The 12952-nt window shown below is 41.1% G+C and overlaps 1 protein-coding gene across 1 annotated transcript; it reads right to left on the reverse strand.

The window, feature by feature from the left end:
* Window positions 1–1502: 1502 nt before the first annotated feature.
* LOC122887572 (myocilin-like) lies at window positions 1503–4731 on the reverse strand. The gene is made up of 3 exons (XM_044220904.1): window positions 3993–4731; window positions 3299–3403; window positions 1503–3161 (listed from the first exon to the last, which is right to left on the reverse strand). The coding sequence occupies exons 1-3, from the start codon at window positions 4477–4479 to the stop codon at window positions 2359–2361; spliced, it is 1395 nt and encodes a 464-aa protein (XP_044076839.1). The 5' UTR covers window positions 4480–4731; the 3' UTR covers window positions 1503–2358.
* Window positions 4732–12952: the final 8221 nt, after the last annotated feature.

Consider the following 12952-nt stretch of genomic DNA (forward strand, 5'->3'; position numbering starts at 1 on the left):
CATCTGTCAGCCCCAATGCAGGTGAGGCGCGGGTGTATATGTGGTCTAAAGACAGGAGTTCTCATTAATACAGTAAACAAGAATTACAAGCCCAAATACAAGCTCCAACAGTAATAACTGAAAGAGCACGGACTAACTTATATAGTTAACAGTGGGTGAAATTTCACACACGCACATGAAGAATCTCCCATTAACAATACTTTGTGTGCAACGAGAGCTGGCAACTTCCATACAGCTTAGTCGCTAGTTAACATTTAACAAGGCTCCCTAGCCTCAGCTAAAATTAGCATAGGCTAAATAACCACCAAAACAGGCAATAAGGTGCTAACTTATCACAAACTGTATACATAACATAACCACATAACGGCCCACTCACTATTCTATACTCACTCATCTATGCATACAATAGGCAAGGTTTACTTTGATACGTCCTTTCTGAATGACTGACTGCTGCCAGGCAAGGGGGATTTCTCCAGCCTACAAGATGTTGTTGCTATGGTGATTAATTGGCTCCTTGATGAGCACACTGGATCCTTTACTACAGGGCTTGTACTGTACCCATAAGGGCCACATTGGCCTACAGAGCCAAAATGGAGTAACTACACATTTGGTCAAAATTAAGTTAAAACCAGAATCTGACTTTTTTTTTTCCAGGGGAAAAAACATGTACATTTTGCCAGAATCACAAAACATAGATAAAAACCAAACCACAGTGACTGCACTACGGCTAGTTAAAGTTAGACAGAATGCGGTCACAGCTAGCCTTAGCTAAAGCTAATTTACAAACATTTTCCAACCTGTTTCCTGTAATTGAAAAATCAATTTTGATGCTTCAGCATCTTAGCAATTGTTTGTTATACATATTGTACATATAAGGCAGTAGCTAAATCCAAGTACATAACAAAGGAAAAAAAGTAACACCGGATAAACTAGTACTGCTAAAAGATAACTAGCCTAGCCTATTGGTGAACTGATTCTAACTGTTTATAGCATCATTGATGGATACATTAATGCTAAAGTTGCTTCAAAGGCTACAATAAACAGAAAGAACATCCAGGTTGAAACTGTTGCACATTTTAAGCAAATTGGCAAAAGTATAACTTGATAGGCGCCTGCTCCATGTGTTCTGAATTTCATGACCTTCTTGAGCCATGATGGAGGAGCACATGTTGTGTTTAATGTCGCCGCCTGTGAATGAATCTGAATATGTAGGTAGAGCTTAGTTCCTCCACCCAAATATTGTCTCAAGCTTCGTCATGTTTTGGTGAAAACATTCAGGATCAGAGGTCAATGACACTCTCGGTCACTTACAGTATGTGATGGGCCACAGCCATCCTCCAGTTCAGTGGCTCATAGTTTCATTTCAGTATCTTGTATTTTGTACAATATATTGTATAGATGCAATTGCTATATTTGGTGCCCTCATGTAGCCAATTGAGACCATATTTAATAATTTAACAAACCTAATTTCTATGGAACCTTTATAAAACAGACAAAGCAAACATTTTATACATATTTAATACATTTAATACATATACAAGCATACAACAGGAATCTCACTGCATGTAGAGAAGATATTATACACACACTAAACACATCTGTAATAGTGGAGTGTACACAAATGTTACAATTGTTGTAAAGCCTTAATCGCAGTATCCAAATTGCCCAAACAGTTTTATCAGTTAGCCTAGTTTATTAAGACTTGCATGTGCATATTTAATGAAACACTTAATTCATTCATTTCAATTCATTCAAGATGATGAGCACTGAGAAACAATGTTTTGGAGAAATTCTGTGTTTTGGTAACAAACAATCAAACAAATTCCAGAATTAGATAGCTGTCGTCTGTGTGTCCCTCCATACAGTGTGCCTTGCTACACTATCCATACTCACCATACACATCACCCATGTCCCCATTATCAAGGACAATAACTGGTAGCACAAAATATCTGTTCATTAGTTTGAAATTAACTTGCATACCAAATTATGACACAAACTAGCTAGTGTCTCATTTTATAGATGGTTTTTGTTGAGAACTTAAATAACATGAACATTTATTAACAGATAACAAAAATATTTCACAATTTTAAACCATGATAACTGTTTGTCATGATCACTGAGATCATCAGGGGCTCTATCATAGCTACATTAATCTACTTTCTGAATATATTTCTGTTGCTATAATAGATCATATTTACAGTAGTAATAGAAAAAATAGATTTTAATGATGCAAAAACACATTGATTACCAAGCCTTGCCATAACCTCAGTGCAATGCAAGTGATTATATGTTTGATCTCATTCACTTGCTCTTCAGCACAGTCCTGTAAACAGCAGTTTCTCTCTGTCTGTGTCCCCTTTAGCTGCTGCCATGGCTGGCCCTGCCCAGTGTGATGTCATAGTTGACCATGTGGAAGTTGTCCCAAGCGTACAGCTTCCTCTGGGCGTGGTTGTAGTCCACCATGCTATTGTAACGGTACTTGTTCTTGAAGGGCACAGCAACAGCCCGCCCCACGCCGGTGGCCGTGTCAAACACGTAGTTGATGGTGGTGTTGGGTGCAGTGTAGCTGGCCACCGTGTACAGACGTCCACATACCATGAAAGCATTGGCCACTGTGTTCTTCCTGATATTGGTCTCCCAGCTTTTCTTCACCTCCAGTCTCTCAGGATCCAGCTGGGAAATCACGATTGCACCCTTTGCCTTGCTTGTGCTGTAGATAGCCCACAGGCCCTGTTCGTCCACCGCCAGGTCGATGTCAGTGTAGCCGCCCCAGGAGTAAGGATGCTGGCCGTGGAAGCCAGCGTGAGGCAGGTCCAGGCGTGATGCCAGACTCTCAGAGGCCAGGTCGAAACGGATCAGGGTACGGCTGCGTCTGCGCTGGTAGTAGAGGGAGCCGCGGTATATGGTTGCCCCTGTGCTCTCCACAGGCTCTGGTAGGACCAGGACCTTCATAGGGAAGCCACGGGAGAATTGATCCATGTCTTCATATGCAAAGAGCTGACGGACATCTTTACCCACTGTGTCAATACGCCACACAGTCTTGTTGGTGTAATTAGGGCCCTGAGGCTCGGGATCCTGCATCCACACTCCATACTTCCCTGTGATACTGTCAGCCTTTCTGTGCAGCACAGGATCTCCCACTGACTGCAGCTCTCCACAACCTGGAAAAAAAGAGATTTAAACTTCATCGTATTTGTTATATATTTACAGTGCTTTTGAAGGCATTCATTTTCATCAACACCCCACCACTAGGCTGATTTGAGCAGCTATGTCAACATAACTAAAACCCAAACTTTACCTGTGAAGTTGTGATTTCTTTCAGGAATGAGGTGGGATGCTGGAACCTCTGTTACCTCAGCCTTCATCTCCTGGTACGCACCATTCCCAAACTCATATGCAGTGTCTGGGACAGAATATGGGAGAAATGTGTGTACCAAAGCAAAAATATTACACAAAAGTACAGACTGGGAAGGAATTTTGAGTAGAACATGGCAGAAAATAAAAATGTATGTATATAAATGTAGATAAACCATAGTCAGTGCCGACACACAGACATCAGTGTGTCATTCATTTGCCTCAGAGCACAGCAGGTTCCCCCTATAACCCTGCTATTGCTCTCCTGAAAATGATCACACGCACGTAAACAGACATGCATGAGTGACAAAGCCATAAAAGAAGAGCCTGTGTTGTAAATTCCAATCCCCTTACTCAACCTGGGACAGCTAACTGCAACCTGACCTGTTGTCCCGGGATACTTTTCTAAGCCACAAATACATTTAGCAAAAAAATAAAATAAAAAAAAACAGCCAAAAAGCATCAACACAGAAGAGCAGCTGTCACTAGAAAAATTTGCAGAAATTTATCAGCTTCCCCAAAAGAGAGCTTGTTGAATGCCACAACATTTTTAGAGGTTAAAAATGTGCTCTTTTGGGCACAAAAGAGTTCAGGTTGTGATTTGTGTGTGTGTTCCCTTTACACACTGATGTACGTACCACTGGCAGGTGGTCTGTTTTCACGCTGAGTCCCCCCTGAGGTGTGTGTCTGCTGGCAGGGTTTCTGCCGGAGGGTCTCTGCCTCCTGAGTCAGCTCGGCCAGCCTCCTCTGCAGCTCCTGGACCTGCCTGTTCAGACGCTCCTTGTCCTGCTGCAGCTGGTTTCTTTCCCCTGTAACGTGGGAGTAAGCCTCCTGGAGACCCTCTTCACCGTTAGCTTGGACCCCAGTCCCGACGCTTCCGTCCACTCCTGCTATGAGCCGGCTGACCAAAGCCTCCAGCAGAGTGAGCCGAGACAAGACTCCATCCTTCTCTGGTTTCATGCTGCTTCCGGAGCAGCTGGACTCCTCTGGACTGGCCACGGTGAAGGTGTAGTGGCAGCGCCCGGCGTGGTCATTGGAGCGGCGGAGGGAAGCTCGATCTTGGGCCTGGCTTTGGCTGGACAAAGTTAAGCAGGACAGACAAAGGAGAGACATCTGGAGCCACATTGTGGAGGGTAATCGATGAACTTCTGGTTTGGGGAACTTTGCAGGGATGCAACTGTTTATCCTCCTCCGTTCAGTACAGAGTTTCTTCACTTGATATATTTTCTTTCTTTCTTTAGCTGGACTCTTCCCACCTGAGTATCCCTGGTCAGTGCAGGTCAGTGTCTGAATACCAGCAATGCTGAGAGTAGGATATTTATACAGTTAACTGTCAGAGAGTGGGTGGGGACGAGGAGTGTGGCAGGGAGGGAAATAGCCAGGGGCGTGTGGAGTGTGTGGGTCTTCTTTTTGGCGGTGGTGGGGTGGGGTTTGCTGAAAGCAACAAACAATGTGAAAATCACACAGTATCAGTGGAAAAATACACAATTTGATGTTTGTTTTTCCTGCGAATAAGCCTTTCATTGTGTCTCAGCAGTTGGTATGTCTCTGCAGGTTGTTTTGACTGGACAGCATCTCTTTATGTGTCTACTGGCTGTCAGCTGCAGTGCTGTTTACTTCCCCCATAAATGATAGTTTTACTGTTAAACCACCATGTGATTTACCGTAAACTTAGTTTATGACCTGGGTCCTGGGTGAAATATGGGCTCGAGGGCGAGGGTGTAGGAATCTGGGAATCTGAAGCCAACATTCACTGAACAGGCTCAACAGCAAGGCAACCTGGTCCTTCAGAGGACCTGAGCGCACACTGGTACTCTTCTCCCCTCTCCGCAGCTGGGCAGGATGTCTGGCACAGGAGGATAGGCCGGCGGTCTGGCTAGGAATGGAGACATGGTGTGGTTGCTCCTCCTTTCTTCCTACCAAACCCACATAAACCCCACATGCCGACATCCCCACATGGGAATATTTACTATATAGTGCGCTATGTTTACTGTCCGTCATTTTATTTGAGTGTCCGAATTCTCAGTGTGTAAACGAATCCACTATATAATGCTCTCAAGAATTCCACAGTGAAATCGTCTACAGACATGCTAGGGGCTAGCACTAAGCATAGTAGTGCTTTGAGGTAAATGCTAACACTAGCATGGCAACATGCTCACAGTGAAAATGCTAACAGGCTGATGTTAAGCAGGTTTAATGTTTGTGTTTAGTTGTAATTAGCAAATGTTAGCATGCTAATACACTAAGCTAAGATGGTGAACATGGCAAAGTACAGCTGAGGCTGAGGGGATTCATTTTGGAGGTATTTAGTCATAAACCAAAATACTGGACAAATAAAAAAAGTTATCACAATTCATTCTGAAGTGAACATGAATATCTGTACCAAATGTCATGGTAATCCATCCAGCAGTTCACTCAAAAACACAAATGTCAACCTTGAGGGTTCATCGTCTGGGAACCACGAATGTCTGGACAAAATGTTGTGCCAATCCATCAAGTAGATGTTGAGATGTTTCACAGGACAAATAAAAATGTTGACCTGTTGCTGGCGCTGCAAGAAAAGTCAGGTGCTCTCCAAAGTCATTAGGATTTATCCTCTGGGCACCATGGATATCTGTACCAAATTGCATAGCAACTCATCCAATGGTTGTTGAGATGTTTTAATCTGGACCAAAACTGTTAACCCCCTAGAGTCCTGCCGCATGCTTTAACGACTTAAAGCATGGCTTAAAAAGCTAAACATAAAAGCCATGGATTTTTATGTGACTGGACACATTATAGTGGAATCTAAACCTTTTTATTATCAAAATCATCCCCTCTGGCTTTCCTTTCTGTCTTTACACGAGGCATGTGGCCCTCCTGTTATCCAGCTGTCTCCATGTGATACTTCTGGTTCTGTGCTGAACAGAGAGGGAAAAAGGTAAATACATCACCACTGGAATCCAATACAAGTGTACCCATTGTAAGTGTGCAAAAAACATTATTCTGGTCTCTGAGGGGGTAAAAGCCATCAGTCGCAGTTATGAACTGGTAACATTTCTTCTCCACTGTCCTTTTCATTTGTCTTTTTTCTCAATAAACATGCTGTGACTGCCCTCTGTGACAAAATATTTTATATAAATACCAACAACAATGAACCAGTTAACCCTGAAACGCAGCTTGCAGCGCACATCTGTTTGGTTCCACAAGATCAATCTGCTGCCTAGTTGACCTGTCTGTTTTACAGCCCATGGAAAGTCACCAGTATTCCATGATGTTTTTACCGCTGAGGTGTGTTTTTCTTATGTAACATAACGACTCAGACAACCTGTAAAAAGAGAACAGAGTGTACTGTCGCTACATTCATTTACAGTACGTTTTCTATCATGTACGATTTGTTGCTTAACTGTTATTTTTGCCCTACCCTTTATCCAGTTTCCCCTTTTTGTTTCCCCTTATGTAGCTTCAATCCACACAGCTGGCTTTTCGTTGAAGTCATTTGATGTTTACACTGAATAAAAACCAAGACTTCACCTCATGCTACATCATTCCATCAAATGGAACTATTCTACATGCTTTGTACATCATTTTATACACATTTACCCAAACTTGAGCCAGAAAGAAATTATATCTTTGAAAACTTTGGGATCTTCACTACAATTTAAAATAAAGTTCTGTAGGTTTGAAACAATGTTCACCTGCACAAAGATGAGTTTGTAATGACTAGCCACCATTCAGTTGGGTTTAAGAGGGTAATGAAGTCTGTCTTTAAACCTCCAATATCAGTTTTTCTGGCGGCATGGGGGCAGTGGTAATAAGTTGAGAACACAACATTGACATGTCATCACCTTTTAAGTTGATATGGTGAACATGTTCGCAAACAGTTGCTTATTTAAACATCCAGCAGTTACAGAGCAACATTAGCATTCATTTGTAGTGGTGTTTCCTCATCACAGGTTATGGTCTTAATTGAAATAGTTTTATTTGAAAGATTTTTGGAGGCCCAAAAAGGTGAAAGTATCCAGTATTTCATGACAAAAAAGGAGAGCAAAAATTAAAGCCAAGTAAGAAAAAACAAACATACAGTATTTCTGTGTAACAGAAATATTCCTTTTCTTTCTCATCTCTCCTGTCTCGATGGTGACCCTTCGGATTTATCTTGGGACCCCTTTAGGGTCCTAACCCCCAGGTTGGGAACCACTGCCTTAGTGACTGCAAGATGGATACCTAAAATAGTTCTCACAGACAGCATCTACACTATAGCATGCTTACACTTCTCAGAAAAATAACACAGCTGTCAGCTGTTAGTTAATAAAAATGATGAATAAATGAATAACAAACAAATAATCAGATGGAGAAAGGAGAAAAATAGCAGACATCATAGTTATTTTGGTAGTTATTTCAAAAACCCTTTCAAAGTACAATCCCAGAATTCTTGGCAGAGTAGGATTTCCACTGTTTGATTCTGAAGGGACATTTCACTGCTGCGTTTGTTTGAATATGTATTACATAATATTATGCAACAGGGCACGGGGGGGGAGGGCTGTCGGGAGCATTGGCATCACAGAAGGAAAAACAAAACAGATGAGAGAAACAGTGGGATTGCTGAATCGGGACAGACATGTGGAAAGTGAAATGCTCAGAGTTGTTTACACAGCAGCCACCACAATCAGGCATGAGGGAGTTTATAAAGCAGGAAAGTGGGCTTGGTAGCAATTTAGATGACTTGTTAGTTCTCTCATACTGTCATTAAGACAATGACAACATAATTTTCCAGTGGCTGATGAATAGCAAATTTGAGCAACACTGTTACAGAACAATCATTGGCTCACCGTATTAGCATTTACATGAGTGCCAGTCTTGCTTTTTGATATGCAATGTAATACAGACAGGAAGCATTCCCTGACGAGAAGAGTGTTGAGCACTCGGTGGTTTAACACCCTTGAACACAACTTCCCACCTCAACGTATAGGTGACATTTTAACAACTTGCTGCAATGCTCAGACTAGAAGTACAGAGCCTGAGCCTGAGCCTGAGCCTGAGGTGTGTTTCTCCAAATGTCTGTGTGCGTTCAAGTTTATGAGACAGAGGGAGAAAGAGAGGCTTGACGCTTTGCTCGTGTTGTGATGTAAGCTGCCGACGCGCAAATGATTCATTGTGTTTGATTCATAGTGAGCAATTGATGGCATAGAATGAGAATGAGTGTTTATGACTATAGGGGGCCCACAAAAAAGCATTAAAAATGGCCTGCTGTCTGCTGTGACTGCGAGGGTATAATCACAGTGGATCACATGCCTACACACACGAAACCTCAGCCTCACAGCAGCACAGTAGGTGTTGTTTGGTCTTTGACAGTACAGGTGTTACACCAGAGGTTCTCATTACTGATACAGACATGGCACCAGAGTGTCCTTTGTGAAAACACAGACAGTCGCAAATACAAACAGATCAGATGCAACTGACATAACATGGTAGTGATGCAACCTATTTAACATTTGGCGTCTACTCTAGGTCACAGGAAGTGATGTGGTTCTTAAAGGTCTCATGAAATGGTATCATGTCAGCTCACTAATTAACGTTGTAACTTGTTTGTTACAAATAACGACACATAACCCCCTTTAAAACTGTAACTTGTCGTTTTTTAAAGTAAATTTTTTTTATGGATTGAACAAACAAGATATAACATGTTTATTTTGATGATTTTATTGGTTGGACTTTCTAGTGACGCCTACTAGTGCTGCATGAAAGCACCACTGAAGATTCACTGTCTTCCAGGATATAGCAGTTTTCCAGGAAATTCAAGTGCCTATTATTTTTGGGATTTTCAAAATATGTAAATAATAAAACTTGGTGGTATAAGCAGTGATAGCCACTGTAGGTGGGCAGACAAATAAATCAGCATCACCCACAGAAACTTCATCCACACAGAAAAATCAAGGAAGAAAAGGTCATAGCACTTATTACACTGTTTGACAAGTGATCTGCAGTGTAACAAAACAAAGAGTCTACAGCCATGCTAGCGGCTCCGTGAGGCTGTGAGGCTGATGGGAACGTCATCAGTTTTGTAAGTATTTGGTCATGAACCAAAATTTGGACAAAGTCAAATTTTGACTTGATGATGGTGCTAGATGAAAACTCAGAGGATCACCAAAGTTATTGCAATTCATCTTGAGGGGTACCAAATTTAATGACAATCCAGACAATAGTTTTTGAGATATTTCAGTCTGGACCAAAGGGATGGGCCGACAGAGTGACATCGCCATTCAGATAGATATGCCGCTAGCATCAGTAGCATTGAGTACTTAGCAGCAAAGATGTCATCAGATGTCAAAGTTAAAAAACAAAGTCTGACTACAGTACCTCTGAAATAGGCTAAGAGTATCCAATTAGATGCTTTAAGATTCAAAATATGACATAATTGATGTTCAGCTGAGCTAATATTTTATATCTCTATGCCCTATGTTTTGCCTTGTAAATTGTCTATAGGTAGTGTTTGTGTCTCTGTATTTTGTGACATTACATCATCTAAATACATTCCAGTAATATCTGTCAGAGCATCACCGTCCAGGCACGTTGTTTTTATAAGTAAATTCCTCTTTGCCTACCTACAACACAAACTGTCGTTCCATCTGTGTGTGTGTGTGTGTGTGTGTGTGTGTGTGTGTGTGTGTTGTGCAATATGTGACTGGGCTGTTTAAAGGTGTGTGTTATGTAACAGGGCCACTGTTTTTCCCCCAATGATGACAGTTTAACAACAGGGCCCTTCCACTGTGGTGCAAGTCAGGCTGAGATTTAGCAAGTATGCCACCAAACTAGCTAAAAAGAGCAAAATGAAGAAAAATGTGAGTCTATTCAGTTAAATATTTTCCTAAAACATTAGAGCCATGAATAGTTTGCGACCTTGCACAAACCCAAACACTGCTGTTTTCTTCTTGAAACGACCGGATCTCATATATTTCTCTTTGGCTCATCTCTGTGGCCTTGTAATCTCATTTGAGAAAGGAAGAAAGGGCAAGGTTAACTGAACCTTCCCTGTAAACAGATTTAAATCTAAGGCTGTATCAAATTCAGCAGCTGCATCTGTAGTACTGTCTGTGACGTCTTCTTGGGCTCTGCAGAAAAGAAAACAGTGACCTTACTTTCAACAGCAGCTCATGTTCTGGTACCGCTCAAACCGGACACAGTAAGGTCATTTAGCTTAGACATGGTGAGCAGACAGCGCCATCCTGTCCAAACCCAGTGCTGCAATGAAGCATGGGTAATGGATGATTCAGGGCGATGATGGAGTGGCGCTTGGAGACCAACGTGTTGATTACTCTCCCTGGCCTCCCTTTGACCTGAAGCCAATAATTTGCTTTCCACCAGCACTCTTCCGTCTGTCTCTTATTCAAAACACACATACAGTTACAAACAAATGCACATGCACACACACACACACACACACACACACACAGACACACACACACACACACACATGCGCATGCACGAAACCTACAGAATAGTGTACATCTGTAATACTGTAGGATCTACTGTACTGTACATGGGCCAAGGTAGACAAAATACTATAAACACCTCATGGAATGGACTTAAACTCTGAAATAATTCATTCACGATTACAAACACTCTTAGGTTAAAAACTAATTAGAGATTTGTCATGTATATGTTTTCAAAAGAATACGAGACAACTAATACAAACTCAATAATTTGTACATTTGTGTCCGTATTGTATCAGTAAAAAAACTCCAATATTATTTTACATGCCAATGGGAAGCAAATTACAAAATATCAGAATCAGAAATGCTTTATTGATCCCTGAGGGGAAACTCTTTAAGCTAAAAGTTGGAAAAAGTAAGATGACGAGATGGAGCAACGGCAACAGGCACAGCCTGTGTTATACTGGTAGTGGTGTGCACAGTGGTGGAAAGTAATAATGCACATGTACTCCAGTACTGTACTTTAGTACATTTTTTAGGTACTTGTCCTTTCCTTGAGTATCTATATTTTATGCTGATTCATATATCTACTCGAGCACATTTCAGAGGGAGAAGAAATGATGAGCTTATAGAATATGATGCATTGTTATAGATTAAACTACCCAACAGTCGAAAGCAGTTCAAATTATCTCTACCTCGACCAGACGACCACCGTATACATTAAAATGCTGTGCTACAGTAATGCACAAGTCATGATAATCAAATATTAGAAAATATAACACAGCCATTTTGCTGCATAACGACTACCTTTAGTACATTTGTCTGACCTCGGTATTTTTACATTTTAAATGCAGGATTTGTAATTGAGTATTTTCAGATTCTTGTATTGCTCCTTTTACTAATAAATAACATATTTATGTGGATGAATATTGTTTTTAAAAAACACTTCCACAGAGCTTTTAGAAAGGTGTGGAATAAAAGATCACTTTTCCTTGAAAAAAAAAATTTAAGATTGTGAATTAATCATTTAAAAAATTTTGACGGGTCCAAAATGAATGTTTCGTTTATCTCTGTCTGAAATATCTCACGTTTGGTTCCTGCTTCTAACAAGGCTTGTGAGCCAATAGTATAACAAAGTTGGTATCACGTGGTATAGTTGCCAGTTAGTGTGGAAAAAACGGACACTGACGTTAGCACATACATATTAGCCATCTTAGCTTAATCGTCCAAACAACAATAACCCATAAAATTACAGTTCTGCATATTTAAACAAAATAAACAACAACTAGTCCTTAGTCATAGTCCTTACAACCTTAACTAATGTGTTGTCACTGGTTAGAAAAGTAACAGTGTCAATCCCTGAGGAGCTACGTTAGCATTAGTGACGGTTGCGTCCAGTTACCAAACTTTATAGTTCCCCCCACGTTATAAAGAAGATGCGTATCAGAGAGGATTTAGAAGTGGGAAAGGGTCCGACATAACCGATGGCCCGGGGCCAGTACAAGTTTATGCAGGACAACTTGATTGACCAGTCACTTGTCTGTCCGGGCCAGTGGCGGACTGGTCCGCTTATGAAAGGTTGCTCTTCTTTAGGAACAGAGTGGACATGGGATCTCAATATACTACCAATGTGGCATGTCAAAGCTAAATTAAAATTCAGAACTACTGTAAATCTGCTCATTATACAATTTAGATCTGAAATGTGACTGTTATTGAGGGTGTCATCTCATATAGCAGTCTAACGTTAGCCCTATTATGAGACACTTCGCTGAGGTACTTGTGGCTAGCTAGCCATGTAGCTGTGCCATTGTTGCTGTGTGGCGCTCAGCTGTTTTTTTTTAATAATCCGCTATGAGATTTGTTTTCAGCAAGAAAACACTTCGACTAGTGTTAGGTCAACACTACGCTAACACTAACGCTAGCTAACGTCAACTTTTACTGTAGCTGTCTGCCTAATGCCTAGCGCTGTGGGTTTTAATAGCATCTCTACAATGCACTATACTGTACTATTTGATTGGATTAAAATGTAACGTTAAATATTTACCTAGTGTCTTATAGCGTAATTGAATGAAGGTTGAATAAATGATTGAAATATCATTTTACTTTTAAGTGTTGCAATATAGGGCCCATATAATTATTAAATGATGGGGGGAAAGGGTTAGCTAAAGCTAGCCAGCCATAGCACC

Source organism: Siniperca chuatsi, linkage group LG13 (assembly GCF_020085105.1).
Source record: "Siniperca chuatsi isolate FFG_IHB_CAS linkage group LG13, ASM2008510v1, whole genome shotgun sequence".
NCBI lineage: Eukaryota > Metazoa > Chordata > Actinopteri > Centrarchiformes > Sinipercidae > Siniperca > Siniperca chuatsi.

Coding starts and splice junctions, on each gene's coding strand:
- LOC122887572 (XM_044220904.1), bottom strand. CDS start 4,479: ATGTGGCTCCAGATGTCTCTCCTTTGTCTGTCCTGCTTAACTTTGTCC. Junction 3,404..3,992: donor AAACAGACCACCTGCCAGTG/GTACGTACATCA, acceptor ATTCTGTCCCAG/ACACTGCATATGAGTTTGGG. Junction 3,162..3,298: donor AAGAAATCACAACTTCACAG/GTAAAGTTTGGG, acceptor CTTTTTTTCCAG/GTTGTGGAGAGCTGCAGTCA.